At 29.8% G+C, this 24856-nt stretch overlaps 1 protein-coding gene across 1 annotated transcript in view; it reads right to left on the minus strand.

The window, feature by feature from the left end:
• The window catches only part of LOC112685881 (DNA (cytosine-5)-methyltransferase 3B-like), a 46053-nt gene that overhangs the window by 15347 nt on the left and 5850 nt on the right, over positions 1-24856 (minus strand). The window contains exons 2-11 of the mRNA XM_025557905.1: positions 18885-18979; positions 18673-18771; positions 18477-18585; positions 13360-13521; positions 12221-12321; positions 11895-11942; positions 11564-11628; positions 10271-10430; positions 10108-10213; positions 9580-9729 (exon numbers count right to left, since the gene is read on the minus strand). Coding sequence (XP_025413690.1) covers positions 9580-9729; positions 10108-10213; positions 10271-10430; positions 11564-11628; positions 11895-11942; positions 12221-12321; positions 13360-13521; positions 18477-18585; positions 18673-18771; positions 18885-18979 — 1095 coding nt within the window. The remainder of the gene's footprint in view (positions 1-9579; positions 9730-10107; positions 10214-10270; positions 10431-11563; positions 11629-11894; positions 11943-12220; positions 12322-13359; positions 13522-18476; positions 18586-18672; positions 18772-18884; positions 18980-24856) is intronic.

Below are 24856 nucleotides of genomic sequence, written 5' to 3' on the forward strand. Positions count from 1 at the left end.
GAAGAAAACAAGCCATCATAAAATATGTTCTATCAAAAAATAAAAATTAAGTGCGTGAAATATACTTAGTCACACAATATTCACAAAATTTCAATCTTTGAAGATTAAAATATAAATAATAAATTATATATGAGCTATTAGTCGCGTGGCTCGTGCGATTTAACTGCTCCGAAGCGGTCGGCGTCGCCGCGGCGTTAGTCACGCGCGGCCGCCACGCATGATAGCCGAAGTCATAGGAATCGCTTTTACTCATATTTTAAAACAAGTAAAGTACTAAAATTAAATCGCACAGCGTCGGACAGGCGTCTCTAAACGTATGCATACGAAGCACACCTTAAGATTTGTGAAAGTATAAGTGTTTTTAATTATATTATTATAACTAGAATGGATATATGAACAGGAGCGGACTGGGCCGGTGGGCAGATGGGAAAATGCCCACTGGGCCGCTCTGTGTATTTATTGTGTATTTTTTGTTATTGAATACTATGGAAGTGGTGAAAGATAAACAGTACGGTATTTAGTAACAGATTTCAGAAAAATTACTAGACAAAAACATTAGGTTTATGGACGATAAGACAATATATGTGTTTTTACAAATCAATACATTTTGTAGATATCACTTAGATAACACTGGCCTTTACTTCATTCGACGGCCTATAACATTTTATAAATAAACCGAAATTACTACAAACCAGTTCGTGGTAATACGTAGCTGTTCATGTTATCTATTTTAAAAACAACAAATAATAATCACTAGTTTTCCCTAAAAGACAATCAGCAACACCACCAAAGTATTTTGATAATATTATAACACTCATGCGTTATTCGATAAGCAATAAATAATCGGCTTATAGATTTAGTAAATTATCTTGTGTCAGTGGCGTATTTATGGGGGGGGGGGATTTTCATCCCCCCCCAAATAGATGAAAACGTCAAATTTAAACATATACTGATATGTAATATAATAATTTAAGTTTGTTTATTCAATAAAGTATTAAAGTATAATGAAAATATATATAAATATATAAAAATATTCATATCGCTAATAATTAAATTTTAATCGGATAATAATAATAACAATAGACCGTATGGCACTCACACCATAGACCTTATACTAATAGACAGGAGATTAGTGTCGGCGGAGCGTGGCAATATAGAGGGCGCTCGTTCTTTACTCGTTTACTCGTATACGGTACCGTACACTGTATAGCACATGTGCATTGATATGATACCAGCGCCTGCGTATTATAACTACAATAATGGACATTTTTTAAACACACATTTTTGTTAAAAGAATAATAATTAATATACTGTTATCACATATTTTAATAATTATTCCGTATTCAGGAATCGATATTTTAGTGTAGCTATAACATATATGTTATAAGTACATATTATAGTACAATATTGTATATTATCACAGTATACAATAATTGTAAATATACACGCCTGCCGTCAAGACGGGCTACATCACTGCGACATGTTTCCACGCTTCTCATAATGCATTATAGGCAGTTCATGTCTATTAGTATAAGGTCTATGACTCACACACACATGGTATATAAATAATCTGATGCAGGGAAATTATCGGTAGATAAGAATATCAATATCTTAGTCCGCAACATAAAGCAATTTAAAATACGATTAATACGATCATACGTTTAATTTAGTTCGATTTTATTAATTTATTTTCATTTAATTGTTGAGTTGGTATTGAAAGAGTACTGAAATGGAGCCAGTAAAAAAAAAAAAAAAATTAAAAACATTGGATTCTTATTTTAAATCAATTGAAGTGAAGCCAGTGAAGGTCAGTGATTTTTGAAAATGAATACAAACCAAAAAAAATCTAAGAGAGGAGGGGAGAAACTTCGACTCAAAAAAAATGCTAAGTTGAAAGCATTAGCTAACGACCCAAAACAAAAAATGTGTATAGGGTATTTTTCGAATGTATCAAGAGCTATTTTTTATATTTTAGGCAACTTTCCAAAATTTGCCCACTGGGCCGATGCCTACCCACTCAGCCCCTGTATATGGATAGCCAACAAATAGAAATATAACTCGACAATAGTGAGAATTTGTCGAGCTCACTTTCAGAGTTTGATGACACCGACGAAGATCCAGATTGGCAAAATGATAATGATGAAAACTAGGAAAACAATAATGTGGTTGATTATCATTCTAACACGGATAATGATTGTGAATGAGAATGGAAAGATAATTGTGATATACCAAATATAAATATAATTTTTAATCCACGCGATTATGCTGGTATAAATAAAGATATTATAGACACAATGAATTCAGCGAGTCCCTTCGATTATTTTCAGTTTGTTTTTTGATGATGAAGTCGTAAACCTTATATTATTGGAAAAAAAATAAATATGTCCATGATAAATTAAACACACCTGGTACAATAATTCAATAATAAATAAATGGACTGATATTGACAAAGATGAAATTCATAAATATTTCGGAATAATTATGTGGATGGATTTAGTAAAAATGCCTAGTATTTCTCACTATTGGAAAACTTCTACTTTGTACAATACCTTTTTAAATGTCTAGAAATAGATTTGAATAAATATTATCTGTAATCCATGTATCAAACAATGCCCCTGTAAACAAACACCTTTCAACCACATGTTAGCATTTTAGTAGATAAATTTAATATACCTAGTTCTAATTCCGAAAAAAAAATGTTTGTATCGATGAATCAATGGTTCCGTTTAGAATTCGTCTAATGTTTAGCCAGTTGCCAATAAAAGGCATGGCTAGGGAGTCAACATTTTCAAATTGTGGTGTCATGATTTATACACTATACTATAGTGTATAAATAAACAGCGGTTCCCAACCTCGGGTCGCGACCCAAATTAGGGTCGCAGAGGTTTTCATGGTGGGTCGCGAAAGCTTTTCTTACGTTTACACATTATATTTTATTATATTATAATTTCATTTTCGGGAAAAAAAAATTCCCAAAATATTCTGATGGTAAAATTATTGAAGAAGAAAATAATTTTAAATACCTATGTAAATGGATTGGCGCGGGCTGTACGCGGTCGTGCCCTCATAGCGTGTAGGTAAGTACACTACTATAATAGTATAATATGTAATAGGCATATCATTTCTATTATTTTTCATAATATATTTCCCGGAACGTTACGGCGCGGTTTGGTACGTCCTTATCGTAGTTATGTATAAATATAATATGTACGACATACGTACGTATATGAGTATAAATAATTTAATGATATTGTGTGATTCAAATTTCTATTAGTCTTTCCACTTTCGTCATCACTACTTGTTATTCTTTGCGTTTTACTATTTACGTATAGTGCGTGTTTTTTCTATTTAATTTAAAATTCAAGTGATTTAGCTTTTTGGAATGGCTAAGCGCGCGTTACCATATAAAGATGATTTTTTGAAGTTTGGTTTTACAGAAATAAAAGATCGATCGGGATTAGTGCGTCCTCAATGTGTGTTCTGCCTGCAAGTTTTGTCAAATGAATCAATGAAAGAAAATAAACTTAAGCGGCATCTCAACACTGTTCATCCTACATTGATAAATAAATCATTACAATTGTAACGATCACACACACCTACTATCATCCGCTATGCCGCGCCACCGGTATCTCATGACGTCACGCATCGACCCGTCGATCTCACACCGCAACGACGGTAGATAGCGCTGGCGCGATGTAATATTAAAAAACATAAAATTTGTAATACAATTAATAAACTTTTAACTTTCTTTAACAGTAAATAAATAGTAAAATTCAGAAACGCCTACAGTGCACAATAAATACATATCTCCAAATACAATATACATTAATCTACCAAACTTATTAAATGAAACATGTACCTTTTACTCACCCGGGAAATTAAATCAATAAACACCAAATACACATATATATGAGACCGACAGACCAATTTGTTACATCTTTCTGACCAAATATCGGTTGCGAGATATTTCTAAAGGTTCAGAGTCCAGGGTACGGCCTTAAAACCCCGTCTGTCGGACTGCCTGGTCTAAAAAATATTTCCCCACCGATGTCAGCGTTCCCCACCAAAATAATCTCAGTTTTCAATAACATATTCGGCGCGTAAATCATTTTTTTTTTAAATTTAAAGTTGTGTGAGTAAGTAAATAGTCCAGTGTGGCCTTAATACCCCACACCTTTGACTATTTTATTTTTCGTTGTTATAAGGCTCCGTAATACACTCGTGTCCCCTTTTACGCTGCAACATTGAATAATTTAAATTATCGTTTTACTTCAAAGTGCTACAGAATGTTATATTTTGTTAAATTTTATGTTATGTTAAATGTTATATTTTGTTAAATTTTATATTATGTTAAATGTTATGTTATATTTTATTATGTATTCATACATATATCTTTATCCATTCTGGTAAAACTATTATGCTTATAAATAAACTTATTTTGTAATGATAAAACTCGACGTGTTCAGTTCATTACACAATTTTGGAAGGAACATAAAAATAAAATAAAACGTATGCGTCTTGATTGTCCGTCCAATACACTTACAGTTTCATTACAGAAAACAACAAAAGCATCATTTGATGTTGCTTGGAAAATCGCACGCTCAAAAAAGGCACATAATATTGGTGAGGAACTTATCAAACCAGCAGCTATTTCTATGGTTAGAACGGTCTGCGGAGATGACATTGCTAACAAATTGGAATTAATCCCACTTTCGGATAACACAGTTAAACGAAGAATAGACCTTATGTCTGAAAATATTTTAAAACAGCTAGTAAATTCAGCAGTACATCAAGTGATTGCAGCTAATAAATTTTCCATACAAATTGATGAATCTGTTGATATTCAAAATAACGCACAATTGATGGTATTCATACGTTATCGAAGTACCGACGATTTTCATGAAGAATTTTTATTTTGTGAACCTCTTCTTACAACAGCTATAGGCTTAGATATTTTTAATAAAGTTGATGGATTTTTTCGGAAAAATAATCTAGCTTGGTGTAATTGCGTTGGAATCTGTTCGGATGGTGCACCGGCAATGCTTGGAAATCGAATAGGATTTTGTAAACGAGTTCAGGAAGTTAACTCAAATGTTGTAATTATTCATTGTTTTTTACATCGAGAAAATTTAGCAACTAGAATAATTCAGCCAGAACTTTTTTTTAGTACTTCAAGACGTAATTCAAATTGTCAATTTCATAAAATCAAGAGCACTAAATTCAAGAATATTCCATGCCATGTGTGACAAGATGGGATCACAGTATGTAAATTTACTTTATCACTCGGATGTACGTTGGCTTTCCCGTGGAAAAATTCTTACCCGTGTAATGTCTTTGCGTTTTGAAATACAAATTTTTCTAACGGAAAAAAAACACTCATTGGCTGATAAATTTAATGACGATTCGTGGGTCGCTAAATTGGCTTTTCTAAGTGATATTTTTGGACGCTTAAATGAATTGAATATTGAGATGCAGGGGAAGAATAGGACAATGGTCGATATTGGCGAAAAAATTTCATCATTCAAACAAAAGCTCGCACTTTGGCGGGAAAAAATGTTTCAAGGAAAAATTGCTACATTTCCACTTTTAAGTGAATTTCTTGAAGATTCAACAAAGGTAACATTAAATGATTTAAAATTACTGCTTCAAGAGTACTTGGCCAAATTACAGTTAGAACTCAATCGATATATACCAGAAAACGTAGAGCTCAGTAAATACAGTTGGGTAAGAAATCCTTTTGAAATTTCTGTTCACGAAGTTGGTGAAGACATTTACGTGTTCCAAGAAGAACTTCTTGACCTTCAAGCCAGTCAAGTCTTAAAAGAAAATTTTTCAAGAATGTGTTTGACGCAATTTTGGGCACAACTAAAAGATAAACCGATTTTATCAAGAGAATCTGAAAATGCATTGCTACCATTCCCAACCACATACTTATGTGAAACCGGTTTTTCTACGTTAGTTGTCATCAAAACAAAGTATAGAAACCGGCTTGACGCTCAACACGATATGCGATGTGCACTTTCAATGAATATACATCCAAATATTGAAGAACTCATGGAGTATGTTCAGCATCAAGGAAGTCATTAAGTAAGAGTTAATACAATTAATATTATGTCAAATTTGAAACTAAGAATAAATTCCTTTTTATAATATTATAAGACGTAAGTCACGTATGTTGATCAGTTTTTAATTTGTATTTTATAAATTTATTTTATTTAGTATTTGAGGATAGATAAATGTAACAATATATTTACCGATATGATGTGAATAAATGAAAGTGATGTTTGCAATTTTATAATGTTCTTTTTTTTGGGGTCACCAAAAGTTAAATTTAAAATTTTAGGGTCACACTCATAAAAGGTTGGGAACCACTGCACTATAGTATAAAATATATGCGGGGAAAGAAGCTGAAATTGGACAATCAGTACCAACTAAAGTTGTTACGCAACTTATAGAACTTTACTTAGATGTCTTTTCGTAGGTAATTGGTATATCAGTATCGATTTAGTTGAAAAATTGCTCGACAGACAAAAACTTATGTAGTAGGGATATTAAGAGCAAACCGCAAGAGAAATCCAACAGAAGTAACCAAAAAAAAAATTAGTTCGAGGTGTTATTGCAAGACGAAATAGACGTGGTATAATAGTACTTAATGGAAAGACCGCCAAGATGTTTTTATATTAAGTACAAAACATGATAATTCAATGATAAGTTTTATTCGAAGAAGAACAACGATTGAAAAGCCTCGTGTTGTTGCTGATTACAATAAAGGGAAAGGGTATATTGATTTAACAGACCAAATGAGATCGTATCATACCTGTCTTTGGAAATCTATCAAAAGGTATAGAAAAGTGATGTTCGATATTATTTGTAATACGTCTATGGTTAACGCTCTTAGAATTTACATAAGTGTAACAAGATGAAAAATGACACTTGTTAATTTTATAGCTGTAATAGTAGGATTATTTTAAAATAAAACTGCATTAGACAGAACGGAAAATGAAAAAAAACATATATATAGTGATTCTAATAAAAGATTAATTTAACGTTAGAATCATAAGATTTGGTTTGGAATTTTTCTTTTCACAATAAACGGTTGATTCTATAAACTAGCATTAAGCGTAACTCACTGTATTTATTAATAGGGGAATATGTAAAATAAAAATTACATACAAAATTGTACTTTTATTAATATTTATTAGAGAATACATATACATTTTAGATGCCTACAATTGGTCAAAATAAACAAGTGTACATATGGCCTTCTGGGCATTGTATGAAAAAAGTAGGTGGCAGTTAACATGTTAAATAATATCAAAAATAAATGGTACAGGAATAGACTGACACATTTTCATATTGTCGCACTTTTTTCATCAACACACACGAGCCCCGCAACTGATGAAAGTGTAACTTTTCTTAAACTGAATTACTGTAAGTCTTATTTTGCGTATTTAATATTTTGTCGCGTCCTGCGTAGTCACACAATAAAACACAACACGGGGAGAGTCGCGTCCTGTGTATTCACACAATAAGACAATAACCGGGGATGAGATTATTGTACTCATGTGGTTATTACACTAGAGATTATAATAAGAAATTAGAATATCGAAATCACAAGCGTGGACAAATGAAAGGGTTCACATAAACGTTCTTATGAGAAATTAAAATAAATAGTTAATCAAAAACCACATCCTGGGCATTTGTGTCAATAATTATGTCACGGTCCGGAGATAACGCGCACACACTCATAATTAACAGGAAATTATCTTATTTTAATTATTTTGCTATCAGTTTACATTTACACACACACACACTTGGGATTTTACACACACACATATAATATCACATATAAAAGGGACCCGAAAACAAGGGCAAATCAGACGAGTTTTGGCTATGCTGCACTGAGCACCTTCACGTCAGTGTATGTTATGGTCTGGACTTAGAAATATATCAATCATTTTTATAAGTTACAATTGTTAGGACTTAGATAATTTCTACCAAGAATATTTACAAAATTGTAGTTAGGATAATTTTACGAGTTAAATAAATTTAATTATTTTGAAAAAAAGTCTTAATTATTCCTGACTACACTTCCAATCAAGCGTTGACTGAGACGTTGAACTGAATTAACGGATCAAACGGTTAGCACGTAACAATTTCTAAGTCTGTATTGGTATATATTTATTTATATACTCACTTACGAGTATTAACAATTAACTAGTTATTGTTTTATTTTATTACTTTGATAAATATTATAAGCTATATAATGTATTTTAAATAACTTAATAACCTAAGGAGAAGATTTCACTTATTTAATTTAAATTAACCATTTTCTTCTTATTAATTTAAAACATATTTACTATATTTTATGTATAATATTGTATACATATTATTATTATTAGTATCTTTAGTACGTACGTGGAGACAAATATTGACTATGCATTTTGTCCATTTTATTTATTATTAACCTGACCACCCATTATCGAGGAGTGAGTCATGTAACAGCTAAGCAACAGTGTATTCATTTCTTGTAAGCGTATTAATATGTTAAATAACGACTCAATAAAAATAGTGTATTAGTTCATATAATAATTGTGTGAATCAATAACTTCCTTGTTAACTTCCAAAAGTGCGAATTCAAAACGTAACTTGTGATCGGCGGAATTAATCAAACTGGTCGCAATATCCGAGCCTAAGGAGATAACCGAGCAGCTCACAACATTATGTATAGCTTATAAAATTAAATGCTACAACACAGATGTAATTCTTTAAATTTGATTATGTGACAACGCTTGGTACTTGGTGTAACTGATATTAATCAGGTTAGAGAAAACAAAAATTAATTTAGTAAAATAGTATTCTAGAGTAAATTATAATCCACAGCAAAAAACACTTTACCAACTGTGACAAATATCAAAACATTGCCAATTAAAATAAAAAAAATCATTAATTTAGAAAGTTTATCTTTCAATTAAGTATTCATTAATTTTAGAAATAGAATTTATATAACTAAAAATGTTGAATACATTAAATTTTAAAATTATAATATGTATGTATTTGTATATTTGTATTATATATGCAAATAATTAAATTTGACAACTATTATTTATGAGTATAAACCCAATTGCATATAATTTAATCTTTAAATTATGGTATGAAAATTAAAACATCCATTTTATTAGTTTGTGTGTGTGAATGTGTAGCAAACAGTTTTTTAAATGTTTACTATTTTTTAGTTTTTATGATCTTTTATACGTAATTTTATGTTCATATTTTTGTATATTTTTTTAGGCTACAGCTTTATGATTTACTCATAATTTACAAAATTACCATCTGCATAAAATCTATAAACTATATATATACATTTTATATTAATTATTCAATTAGTTTAAAATACAGATATGTATGGAAAAATAAAATAAATATAGTTTGGTTAGTTCCTATTATGTATACATAGTCATTGGATGCACCCTGAATTTTTACTTAGCTATGTAGTACGATCAAAGTGATAGATCATAAATAGCATATGTATTTAATATTATAAATTTAAATTATTACTTAAAATTTATATTCACATACCAAATTTGTTTTCATTATAATCTTCACAGTTAGGATAATATTGGATGAGTAGTTTGATATGTTGAACCTTAGGATCAAATATAATATCATCCATATAATTACTTCCAACAAGTCTGAATGGAAATTTTAGTTCTTCTAAAATTGTTGATACTAAAAACCAATAGATAATAATTAAAAACAAAGTTGTACTAAAAATAGTATAATTTAAAGAAAACTTTAAAAATTTAAAAGATCATCTTTACAAAGTTTCAATAAAAATAAAAAAGCAAAAAAAAAAAGATTTAGATAGGTAAATCTTATGATACATTAATATTTTTTGAATTTAATAAGAAAAAACTTATTTAATAGAGTAAATGTTTCAGATAAAAATTGGTATGATTATCTTATTTTTACCACACGCAATCATTGCCATATAAAGAATGGTATAACAATAAAATATGTTTATTGTAACCTAACATCCATCCAATATATCATATTTTATAATTAAAGAATATATAAGTATGGAAAATATTATGAATTAAATACTACCAATATTTTGATCATCTTGCAATGCTAATATTTGTAATTGTTGGCATTTTATTTTGTTTTTAATCATACCACTTGTTGAATTTTCTGCTGGATATAAATTATAAATCTGAAATTATAATTATCAATCACAGTACTTAATTAAATGATAAAGGAAAATATTTACATTTTGTATTTGTTTTTCAATTGAGTGGCTCAGTAATCCACAGGACAGTGAACTTGATGAATTCTTTTTACAAACAAAACATGCCCAATTCTGATCTCTTTTTATTTTATTAAAAGATTGTTGACCACAAAAAACCGACACACAATTATTGCAAAAAACTCTAGATACAAATTTAAAATATTGAATTAATATTAAAACATAAAATATATAGTCTATATATTTATACTTATTATTTTTTAACATTAATATATAAATAATCGTCAAGAAGATTGGAAAAATGAATTAGTGATTTTATTATTTAATTAGAGTATGTAAAAAAAAAAATACATACTGAAGAATAAAATGTATGATAAAATTAGTGATGGGCATATCCGGATTTGACAAATTAAGGTTTAAAGAATCCATATCTCATGGATTATCCGGATTATTTAACTCAATTTTGGTGTGTGATAATTCTAATTTTTATTTGATAAAAAAACTTATCTAAGTAAATAAATTAATAACAATTATTATTATATCATTCCTATATTGTATTATAATATAAATTTAACTCATCTTCAAAAAAGCTTATTGAATAACTATTCAAAGGTTATGTAGTTAAAATAAATTAATTGGATATTCAGTCATGCTATAATTCACTGCAAGTCATAGAAGTATAAAATAAATTCAACAATTTAATAAATTGTTATTTTGGTTATTAAAAATAAATTACAAAAATTTTTGAATTAATGATAAGTATACTGAAATTCATCAAATATAATATTAACTTGTTGTTACAATAAAATAAAATAATTTATTTTACTAGAAATTAAAAATAATTATGAGTTATATAAAAAGCAAATTTATAAATCTAGATACTTCATTAAATCCGAATAATTCAAATCTTTGGATTTCATACCCATCCCTAATAAAAATACAGTATATTTTAAACATCACCCAAAAAAATATGCAATTAATATAAATTTTTTCAAAACTAAAATTACAGAACTGATAAATATGCAATTTGTGAGATATTTTGGTTTTCAAAGGGTAGAATATATTTTTTCAAAATTAAACAATGTCAAAAACCCACAACTATATATGTGAAAATTAACATTGTTTATAATAAATAATTCATAATAATCAATGGGAATATGATAAAAATTTATTTATGCTAATGTAAATTTACTGGCCATGAATAAATAAATTTTAAATTAACATATTAAAAAAAAAATTTAAACATAAATTATACTCCTATTTTATCAACTTTTCCGTAAATGCTTTCATTTAATTACAATAGTATATTTTTCTTACCTTACACAAAAGTCACATAATATTATATCAGTTGCTTCTAATGAAAAACAAATGGAACAGCGAACCTATTAGAAAAAAGTAATTAATGTTAATATAAAACAGTTTTTAAAAATTTTAAATCAGTTAAATACATAACATATAAATAGTATTATACATTGTAAATATACTTATACTTTACGACAAATTATTTTATGTAGAAATTATATTTATTATTGTTTTTAATAATATAAATACCATCCCTATAAGATTAAGAATATTTAGCAATAAAATGTAGTTTTAAATATAAGACTATTTTATTTAAAATATAAAATAAAATATTTATAATACATACATTTGCTAAGTCTTTTGCAATCGGCATTAGGAATTGTTTTGCAGCTTTCTAATAAATAATAATATACTGACAATTAATAAATTAATTATATTTTATACACAAATATGTTTAAACAAATATAATGATCTAGATTTGTATGCTACTAAAATTAATATATTTATAATATTAAACTAGTTGTTCAGCAAATTGTTTTCATAAAATGTTAAAACAGTTTTATTATTATAAATTTAAAATATTATAAAAAATAATAATAAAATAATATATTTTTGCTATGAACATTTAAACTTTGACAATATACTTTAGTAATTAAATAATTATTTACTTACATTACATCCATTACAAATGAATCCTTGAAATAATGGATGTTTATTTTTAATTGAAACATTAATAACTCTGCATGCTATGCAATATTGACATTTTTTTTTTGCTTTTAACAAAAAATCATTATAATTAATCATAATAGTCAAATAATATAATCAGAAAACGCAACATCTAAGCTCATAAATACAAGTAAAGGAATAGGATTACATATAACGAAGGGAAAACTAAGTACATGGTTGTATCGAGAAGACCACTAAATATAGATTACATAGAAGTTGATAATTCTAAATTTGAAAAGTTGATAATTTTAAGTATTTGGGCGTGAAAATCAACAACAAAAATTATATGCACATAGAAATAAACAAATGGATCATTAGTGGAAATAGATATTATTTCAGTGTTACCAAACGTCTTAGATCTAGTTGTTATCCAGAGAATCAAAGATAATACTATACCATAGCTACCTCTAGCTAGACCTGTGATAACATACATCTGTGAAACCTGGTCGTTGATCAAAGGTAATAGCAGAAAACATATCATGTTCTAAAGGAAAGTGTTACGAAGCATTTATGGATTAATCTTTATCCCAGAAACACAGACATAAAAAAGAAGTAACGATAATGTAAAGATTCTTTATAATAAGCCAAAAATACTCTCTTTTATTAGGAAAAAAACAAGTAGAATGGTTCGGTCATGTATGTTGAGACATTTAATTAAAAATGTACTAATCAATAAAATAAATAAAACAAGACCCCTAGGACGACCCAATCGTCCGATGGATTGACGTAGTTGCTAAAGATGATGATAGCAATGATAGATCAGAATGCGATTTTAAAAATAGCATATCAGAGAGACAGATGAAGAGAGATTTTGATGGCAGCAATGGTCTCGAATGGACTGCTAAGCTGATAAGAATATAATCAGAAAATTCACTAGGTTTTTTTTAATAAATTTATAATAAGATGGTTGATAATTAAAATTTAACTTTGTTGAAATATAAAAATACAGTTATAGTTAATAATTAGTTCTTATTATATTTCATGAGCAAAACAACACAACAATACATAAGTTCCTAATGAATACAAGTATAATTTTTATATTTCATAGATAAAAATTCTTACTAAATTTAATTTTTCAGACTTACCATTAGAAAAATAATTCTTATTTCTTTTATGACCTTTTTCCAATTTCAAATTATCCTCTATGTTATAATTAATTGCAGAGTGAACATTTTTAAGGTTTATATGTACCATTTTTTGAATAATATGATTTGGTATGGTATATGGCTCATTTCTTTTACTTTTTCCTACAAGAATATTAATTTTTTTTATAAATATTTGAATTATATATTTAACTATGTTCATTAAGGTAACAAAAAACTGAAAAACTAAAAACTGAAATTTTAAAAATACAAGAATAAAATTAATAACATTAATAACATTTAATAACATTCAGATATACAGTAGAACTCGATCAACTATGACGGTCAGAACCAGGAATATGACGATTAATCAAAAAGGTGGTTAACATACATTTTGCAAAATACATATACTTTACGTGTATATTCAGAAAAAATAATATACATGTATACTACATATTAAATACCATACTAAACACTACTGAACTAGAATTAACAATTTTAAACAAAATATTCTGTTATTTTGACCCTCGAACTTTTTTAAATGCAATATTTCGTATTTTAGGTAGCCATAAGACCAGGTTACTCGTTAGCCACTGATTAAATTTAATTAAAAATTATTCAATTTGTTCATTCATGTCGGGTTTATCGAAAATTTTGGATATTAGAATAAAATTGTATACATTTGATAGTCACCGCAACGACTTCATCGCGATTGCCTCATCCACGATAGCGATGACAGATAACGAGAGGTATGGTTAATTGAGTTTCGACTATACATTTTACTGAATTAAGTATTTATACATAATACTAAAAATGATCCTACAAATACTTTTAAATTAAATACTTTTAATTCTTTATTGTTGGTGGTGTCTATATTCTCCCTTCTTCTTCCCTAATCATCTATGAATCACATATTTCCTCTGTTGAATACCTGATTAATAAATATCATAATGATACGCTCATTATTTGTGGGGACTATAATATTCCTGAAGTAACCTGGGATAATGGTAATAATGGCAATATATACTCCTTTACCTCTTCTGCTCGTGCCTCATGCATTCCTGAATCATTTGCAACTAACGGTTTCTTTCAAAAAAATAATATTTATATCTCAAATAATTCTATTCTCGACCTAATATTTTGTAATGATAAAAATTTAATCGTTGAAAAGTCACTTGAACCATTGCTACCAATTGACAAATATCATCCAGTGTTAGATATATCTCTTCCTTTTAGTGTCCCTATACCTTTTTGTAATCAAGATCACAAATATTACAATTTTCGCAAAGGAAATTATCAGAAAATCCGTTCCTTTATATCTTCATTTGATTGGTACTCTACGTTTTCTAAACATGAACTTAATTCAGCAGTTAATGTGATTTATGATGCATTACATAAATCAATTCTCGATTTCATTCCCCAATCCTATTATAAGGAATCCACTTATCCTACTTAGTTTAGTAAAGATTTAAAACAAATACTATCCTTAAAAAAGAAAGCCCATATGAAGTTTAAGTCCTCTTTAAATATTATTGATTATCGTGATTTCTCTTTACTTCGGGCTAAACTTAAATATGAAACGAAAAAATGTTATAAAAGCTATATCGAACGTACAGAAAAAGCACTTAGAACCAAGCCCAATGATTTCTGGAAATTCGTAAAGAAAAATCGATCTGATAATCATATTCCCAAGAAAATGACCTACAACGATGTTACCTCTACAAATGAACAGGAGACTTCCAATCTGTTCCATGACTACTTTTCCTCTGTATACTCTACTGATCGTATGGTTTTAGATGCTAATAAACTCGATACTTGTACTTTTGATTTGCCTAATAATGCTACCTTTAGTGTAGATGATGTATTTCGCAGTTTATCATCGTTGAATAACGTTTGATCGATTGGTCCTGATGGCCTTTCAGGTCATTTTCTATTTGAATTACGTTCAATTATTGCCCACCCTCTATGGCTTCTATTTAGAAGATCACTCCACGAAGGTATTTTTTTTTCTATGCTCAAATTCAGCTCAATCACACCCATTCCCAAGTCAGGTAGCCCATCAATTGTATCGAACTATCGACCTATATCCATTCTATCGCATATTGCCAAAATTTTTGATTCATTAGTTTTAAACGCCATTCAACCAACTGCAAATTCTATTCTCGATGAGGAACAGCATGGTTTTCGCCCAAGACGGTCTACTACTACATGTAATCTTGTATTTAGTAATTACATTTATGAGTCTTTCCAATGTCAAGCACAAGTTGATGTAATCTATATCGATTTTAGGAAAGCTTTTGATTCATTTAATCATACGGTACTCATGCATATTCTCAAAGAATCTGGTTTCGGCGAACCACTTTTATCTTGGTTTAGTTCCTTTCTTAGAGACAGGTACCAATGGGTAAAAGTTTCTGATGTTAAATCTAACTTATTTCTAGCTTCTTTAGGTGTCCCTCAAGGGAGTCACCTATCCCCTATACTGTTCTCACTTTTTATTAATAATCTCCATCGTGTATTTCACCACTGTTGCTTTCTTAGTTTTGCTGATGACATCAACATTTACCTACGCGTATCTACACTCGATGATAGCAAAAAACTCCAGTCTGATTTAAATCGTTTTTCTAATTGGTTTAATACCTTGGGTTTAACACTCAACTTCCCAAAATGTAAAATTATGACCTTCACTAGATCTCGCTCTTCTCTCATATCACAATATTTCCTCAATAGTAAAGCTGTTTTCCGCGCTGTCGACTGTAACACGGACCTAGGTTTCAAGCTTAATTCTAATCTTGACCCAAGTAATCACATTGAACATGTGTGTTGTAAGGCTCTCAAAATTCTTGGTTTTATCATGCGATTTACAAAAGACTTTAATCCAAATTTATCGTTAGAAGCACTTTTTTGTGCACTTGTGCGCCCCATTTTGGAGTATGGGGCTATAATTTGGGACCCTCATACTGCTGATAAGTCAAGACAACTTGAGAATGTCTAACGCAGATTTCTTCGTTATGCTAGCCTAAAACTAAATATTCCGTGTACCCCTCACAATTATACGCCAGTAGCTTCAAACCTTGGCTTGATTTCTTTAGCTGAGCGTCGACGTATTGCTGGCATTAAATTCCTTGCAGGTCTATTAAACAATGATATCGATTCACCTATCCTGCTTTCCTTAATCTGTTTTAAAGTCCCATCTCATTCATCCCGATTTCCAGCCTCCTTCTATGTTCCGTTTTCTACCACCAACTATATGGCTAATAAATCCTTAAGGCGTCTAATGTCGATTGCCAATGAAGATCCTGCCTTTGACGATTTGTTAATAACTTAACCATATTTTCATTATTTTCATTATTATTATTATTACTCTTTTTTAAATTACTGTATAAATTGTTACCACAAATGTTATTTTCAAAAAGAGCCTAGCCCGTATAATAAAATAAAATAAACACAAATTATTTTATATGCACTAAAGTAAATTTATAATAATAATATAACATTAGTAAAAAACATAAAATAAGTTAATATAAAATAAATTAAAAATCCAATTATAATCAATTCTACTGATTAAATAAAAATACTTGTTTTTGTTCAATGAGGAATAATTTATTAGTCTTATCATAAGAAACTAAAAATATTTTAGTTTAATAATATATATAATTCAATACATTTTTAGGGCTTTAAACCTAACCTAACCTAAGAGCACATAAAATAGAGAAAAATGAGCAAGAATATTAGTTAATTTTCGAACAGTACTATTTCTGATTCAAATATATTCAATAATTGAAAAATTAATTTTAAATATTGTTAATAGGCAGCAAGCTAAAAAAAAATTAGCAGACTTAAGAATGGTAAATTCTTATACTGGCTCAATATTAAATATATTTAGTTGTTTAAAGAAGTAGTAAAAATAAAATAAATTATACTAGTGATGTATAATGGTACATGGTTATCATATAGTGATAGTTAATCAATAGATATTAAATATATATATATATATATATGTATGTATGCATGTATATCTAATCAAAAAATATGTTTTAATGGGTATGTCGCGTACTGCGTAGTCACATAATATAAAACACACATTATAAGAGGTTCTCATGAACATCGAAACTGGGCGTGTGAATAAGTTAAATTGTTCACATGGTTATCTGTTTAAATAAGAATATGAATATCGGAGTCACATATACGTGGGTGGTTGACCACATCCTGGATCTTGTAATAAGTATGGGCCGGTCAAGAGATAGTACACGCATGCAGAATCAATAGAGAATTATCATATTTTAGAGCGCACACACCGAATCAATAACGACTCATCACATTTATCATATTTTATTATCTTATTCCATTTACACACACACACTTGGGATTTACACACACACATACAGATATCACATATAAAAGGGATCCGAAAACAAGGGCAAATCAGACGAGTTTTGGCTATGCTGCACTGAGCACCTTCACGTCAGTGTATGTTATGGTCTGGACTTAGAAATATATCAATCATTTTTATAAGTTACAATTGTTAGGACTTAGATAATTTCTACTAAGAATATTTACAAAATTGTAGTTAGGATAATTTTACGAGTTAAATAAATTTAATTATTTTAAAAAGAAGTCTTAATTATTCCTGACTACACTTCCACACAAGCGTTGACTGAGACGTTGTAACTGAATTAACGGATCAAACGGTTGGCACGTAACAGGTATTAATGAATACATACATAAATACATAAATATTATAATTAATACATAATTCCATATTGTGTAAGTAGTAAATACATAATGCTAGTAATATTATATATATTCTTTATAAATTATTATACATTATTTATTATATATTTATTATAAATACTATAACAACTTATTACAACTCAATTCCCTGTTAGCTACAATAAAAAATATTCAAACTGATCATTATAATAACTACTGTACAATTTATTGAAATAGATTAAATAAAAAGTTTGACTAAAGTTTCAAAAATATAAAATACTGTTTTATTAGTGATTTAAACATAAAATTATTAACAATTCTTACAACATTCACTCAAAGAACTTCATATAATAATATTTATTAAGAAACATTAAATTTATGTTAAATATAAAATATTTTATACTTACCCATTTTATTTTTAGTAAGAGTTTCTATATTTTTAGAAGCCCATGGAATAAGAGAGTCAGAGTTCATAATGTTTTCAGGTATATTAAAATCATATCTGACAGATAATATCTAAAAAAATGTTTTATACAAAATAATATCAAAAAAAAACTGTGTTATATAGATCAACTTATTGAAAAAGGTAAATTAAGTAATTACCTCAAGAGCTTCCAAAATACCATTTTTTCTTTGGCCTGATGAATTCTTTGAATGAAATTCGAAATCCAAAAAAAAATTATATATCAAATCATTTTTCACCTAAAATTTTAAAACATAAAAATACCAAATCTAAGAACGAATAAGAAAGCAGATTATTGGTATATTTTGAATAAGTTTTTAATATTTTTACACATCTATATAAATATTCTTACCAATGAAAAAGTATTATGATGTAGCCACCAAACCCAAGTTTTATTTGGTTTTTCTTCAAAAAGAAAACCCATAAGCTTGACAGAAATAATTAAGCCTAAAATTAAAAAAATATACACAAATTAAATTTTGTACTATATATTTAATAAAGCAAAACCATTACCAAAATTGTATTAAGGATCGGAGAGACAGTTAGTCAGTTATACATTCTACATGTACTTAATTAACCAAACATCTAATAAAAAACTCTTATGTATTATAAGAATGTATGTTATTCTGGACTTGCATATTATGAGTTAAAAACAATACACACATAAGGACATTATAATAGGGAGTTAATCTTAATTTCAATACATACATTATATGTTACTAAAATATTATATTAATAGTATAAAAACACCAGTTCTGACACATTGTGATCTTTTTAACTTAAATTTAAAACTAGATCTTTATGACTTTAGTTTAATAATTCAAAAAAATAATAAAATATTCTTTTTGTGTTTTAATTTTTTAAATTTGAATTTTCAAATGGTAATGGTTGAGATATTATTTTCATTTCAAATTATTTCTTTTAATTTATCTATCCATCTATCTATACTATATATAAAATTGTAAGGGTTTTTCTTCGACCGCGCTAACCGAAAAAACTACTGAACCGATTTGGCTGAGATTTTTTTTGGCTGAAACCCGACACTCTGCTGAAGATTTTAGTACCACTTTTGTCAGTAAAAAAGTTCATAAAAGTATACTATTATGATAATAGTATCGTTTTTGTTTGCTCCTTTTTCATTCTTAAAATTGTTTAAGTTTTTCCCCTGTTTTGAAACCGTGCTTTGCTTTGCATTATTCCTTTCTTACTGTAATTCAGTTGTTCATCGTTACAGTGCTCATCTCACTCCACTACCAAGCCACCGAAGCTCTAAACTTTTGATCAAGAAAGCAATTTAGGTATTTCAACCTTATCATTTTCAACTTTTTCTTATCAAACCTCTTAAACTACGTATCAGCTGATTCTTGCATCATCTCCGGAGACTTGAATGAAAGTCCACAAAGTTTCCAATATTTTGGATCCAATGTATTTTTACGCCTATGTAGTGTTGTTTGCATTTAATAAATTTAAGGGGTATCTTAAGTTACACGCAGAACTACTGCGCTCTATTCTCACTCACATCTGTACTGCTGTGGTTGCTTTTATTAATTTCTAAGGACATCTTAACGTTCTTAAGGAACTCAACAATGAGTAATAAGGATAAAGTGATTACCCGATCATCTTCTTATTCTTCTTCCAAAATTGAACCTCTTTCTTTAGAAGTTTTTAATAAATCCATGTCTGATCTACGCACATTTCAAAAATCAACTTCGACTGAAATTAAGGCCTTACATCTCTCTATGGACTCGAAATTTTCCGAAATCAAGGCGAGCATGCTATCTCTTACCTCCCAAATCAGTCAACTAAAAGAAGAAAACGCTTCACTCCGTACTGATTTAATTGATCTTTCCAAACGTGTTAAGGACCTTGAGTCCACCTCAAGCAAAGACGCATATACGGACTGTCTTCCAAATTTATTACAGGAATTATCTGACCGTGAGAATTTGTCACGTAATGTTATTGTCCATGGCATACCGGAATCATCTTCGTCTCAACTGGCAAATAGACTATCGGATGATGCCAAACTCTTGTCAGAAACTTTCCAACCCTTCATGACGCCTCTACCTACTAATCTTAAGTCTATTAGACTTGGTAAACCAAACAACCGTGGCCCCCGTCCCCTTAAGGTTTTTCTCTCATCAAAAGACGTTGCTCTCAAGCTAATATCTGACTTCAATTCTTTTGAACGTTCGCAATCCCCTAATGATGTTCCCAACCCAATTTCAATCTCTCGTGACCGCACCAAACAGGAACGTGAAAATATAAAACGTATTTACGCGGAATTGGATTGCCGTAAAAAAAAACGGTGAAACTAATATTGCTATCAGATACCACAATGGACATCCATCTATAGTTTCAACCTCGCATTCGTCACATACTTCCGGCCATTTCACCCACTCATCGCAATCCACTTACTCAAAAAACTAATAACCTTATACTCCCTCGGGTGCATGCAACAACCTTACCTCTCAAAGTATTTCAACACTGAAGTTAACTCACCTTCCTTCACCTGCCAATCAACATGCTGTTCACACTTCGCTACATACTCTCTCTTAACTACCACCGACTGCACTCTATGCCATGCTGCAAAAGTAACGTTTAACAAATTCTTGATTGAATTTACTAATTTTAAGTCACTTCATTCTAAAGTTGTCAATAATGTTTTCATTAATGTAAATAGTTCTTTAAGTAATAATAGTAATTTGTTAAAATCTAAGAATCCCATATGAAATAATAATTGTGATATTAATTCTATTTATAACTTAAATATTTTCTACCAAAATGTTCGTGGGCTTAGATCCAAACTTGATTTGGTCAGGGCAAGCTTTCCTTTGTTTGGTGATTATGATGTGGTGATTCTTTCTGAAACTTGGCTCACCCCTGACTTTATTAACTCAGAATTGGGCTTTTCCAACTTCTCAGTTTTTAGACTTGACAGAAATAGCGCTACCAGTACCTTTTCTCGAGGTGGTGGAGTACTAATTGCTATTAGATCTAACTTAAGTCCCTCGCTCATTAATATAAATACTTATAACATTGAGCAAATCTTTGTTTCAGCTAAAATCTCCTCACGTCTCTTCATTTTTGGAGCCGTTTATCTACCTCCTAACTGTCCTTTGCAGTCTTATGAGTCCCATGTTTCATCGGTTGATGAAGTTATCTCCATCCACTCTCCTCATTCTTTCATCATAATCGGTGACTATAACTTACCCAAAATAGAATGGTCTTCTGATAACCTTGGCTTGGTTGTAACGGGAGTCTCTTCACCATCATTTTCCCTCATTGTTGACTCGTTTTCCCTTCTTAACCTCTTCCAGTGCAATTTCATCAATAACTCCTTTGATGGTCTTCTTGATCTTGTCTTTTCAAACTCCAATGATGTCACTACCAATACCACTACATCACCTCTAGTCCCTGCTGACTTGTATCATCCACCTCTAGCAATTTGTTTCCCTCTCTCTAAACTTACAAAAAATCCTAATTCGATCTCTTACTATGATTTCAAGAATGTTAATTATGAGACCATCAATAAGTTTTTTCTTTCATTCAACTGGAACGATACCTTTCCTCTATACAGTGCTAATGATTGTGCCACTTTTTTTAATGATGCATTATTTCAATGCATTAATTCCTTTGTTCCTCTCAAAATCTATAAAACCTCGTCGTTTCCTCGCTGGGTTACTAAAGAGTTAAAAAACTTAATTTATAAAAAAAAAATGGCTCATTGTTTATTTAAAAGAACTTCCCTCCCAAGTGATTACTGCAAATTTTCAGAATTAAGAGCCAAGTGCAAACGCTTAACTAAGCTTAATTACCAGGCTTATATTAATACCACTCAGACTCAGTTAATTCATTCACCTCGTAATTTTTGGAGATATTTTCATGATCTAAACAGGCAAACATCAATCCCCTCGAATGTTCAATATGGCTCGCTTACTGCTTCTTCTGACTTAGAATCGGCTTCCTTCTTTTCTGAATATTTTGCATCCGTCTTCAAGCCAGTAAATTCATCCTCTTCTCCGGTCCTCCCATTTGTGCACCCTTATTCCCTTCCCTCTAATTGCTACTTTTCTCCAGATGATGTCCTCTCTGCTCTTTATAAGTTGAAAAGTGTTTCGTCTAATGGCCCTGATGATATCTCAGCTTCCTTACTTTTCCAATGTCGTCTTTCCTTGTTCTTCCCACTTTATATCTTGTTTAGGAATTGTTTGGACGAAGGTGTTTCTCCATCTGTGTGAAAAATCTGCTCTGTTACTCCTGTTCTCAAGTCCTCTGATCCTTCTATTGTTTCCAACTATCGTCCCATCTCCATATCACCACACATTGCTAAAATATTCCAATCTATCATATTCAACTATTTGGGGCCCAAATTAAAACATATTCTTATTCCTCAACAACACGGTTTTCGCACTGGGAGAAGCACCATTTCTTGTAGCGTTTCTTTCTCTTCCTTTATTTATGACTGCCTTAGTAGTGGCACCCAGGTTGATGTAATCTTCATCGATTTTTGAAAAGCTTTTGATACTGTTCCTCATAACTTACTTATTAATGAACTTGACCGTATTTGTATTGGAGATCCTCTTCATTCTTTGTTCCGTTCGTACCTGTCCAACCATAAACAGTTTGTCAAACTTAATGGGGTTTCATCTGGTTTATCAGATGTAACATCTGGTGTTCCACAAGGTGGTCATTTGAGTCCTTTATTGTTTTGCCTTTATGTTAATTCAATTTCCAGTTACCTCAAAAAGGCTCATTTCCTTCTCTATGCTGATGACATAAAAATTTTCCTTAAAATTGAAACCCTTTCTGACTGTTTACTACTGTCTAATGAACTTATTCAATTTAATCATTGGGTACACGCCCTAGGCCTCTCCCTTCATATTAGTAGGTGTAATGTCATCTCCTTCTCTAGATCTCGAAATCCTATTCATCACCCTTATTTGCTTAACAACATTATGCTGCAACGCGCATCTCTTATAAAAGATCTTGGTATTTACTACTCTTTCACTCTTTCTTTTAACCATCACATTGATATTATTACGCGTCGAGCTAATAAGGTTTTAGGTTTTATTAAACGTAATACCAAGCTTTTTTCGTCACCTACCTGTCTCCGTTCGCTATATTTTGCTCTTGTTAGATCCATTTTAGAATACGGGGTTGTTGTTTGGCACCCTTATCTTGCTAAGGATCAGTTACGTCTTGAGATAGTTCAACATAAATTCCTTTCTTATGCTGCTTTTATACTTGGATTACCTAATCCTAATCATAACTATACTGATATTAGCCATTTTCTAAATATTCCCCCTCTATTATCACGCCGCAAACTTATTGATCTACATTTCATTAATTCTCTCCTTGAAAACTCCATCGACTCACCTGACCTACTATCGCAAATCCAATTTAAAGTCCCCTCTCACAATGTCCGTAATCCCTCTCCTTATTACATTCCAACTCTGTCCGCTTCCTTCAGCCATAATCACCCCATGAATAGGATGCTTAGGTTGGCCAATCAACTGTAATCTACGTTCACATAGTTTTTTCATTTATTCTGTTTCTCATACTCTTACTTTTTACTTAAATCTGTACTGTTATCAATTTGTATTCAATTTGTATTTAAATATGTATATACTGTATACCTTTATAAAAGCCGTTTGGCGTTAATCTTATAATAATAATAATAATAATAAAAGTTCATAAAAAATTAAAAATAATTGTACCTATATTGTGCGTGTACCAATATTATCAATCCGAGATTGATTATTTAAATATTAAAGCGCTTCAAGTTGGACGAATGACTATATTATGTCCTAAGTGCCATGCAAAAAAATGGAAAGATGAAACCCATGGACTTTGCTGCGCTGACGGTAAAGTTGTTTTACACCAATTTGAGGATCTTCCAGACTTAATTAAAAGTTTAATTGATAATTCTCACTCCCTATCAAAACATTTCTTTAATAATTCTAGACGGTATAATACTCTGTTTCAAATGACATCGTTTGGAGCAAACAAAATAGCTGAAGGGAACTTCATGCCCTCTTTTAAAATTCAGGGTCAAGTGCATCATTTAATAGGTAGTTTATTACCCGAAATTGGAAATAATGCTAAATTTTTACAAATATATTTTATATCAGAGTCGGATCAAATATCTATTCGAACAAATATGATTCCAAATTTAAAAAGAGGTCTCATTGAATCATTGCAAACAGTTTTGCGTGAAAATAATTACCTCAAACAGAGCTTCAGATCTAATTTGGAGTCAAGATATTTTGATGAGTTACAAAACTTTAAGTTAATTATTCATGCTGACAGAGTTCCTCAAGATGA

Source organism: Sipha flava, unplaced genomic scaffold (genome assembly GCF_003268045.1).
Source record: "Sipha flava isolate LNK unplaced genomic scaffold, YSA_version1 295_pilon_pilon, whole genome shotgun sequence".
NCBI lineage: Eukaryota > Metazoa > Arthropoda > Insecta > Hemiptera > Aphididae > Sipha > Sipha flava.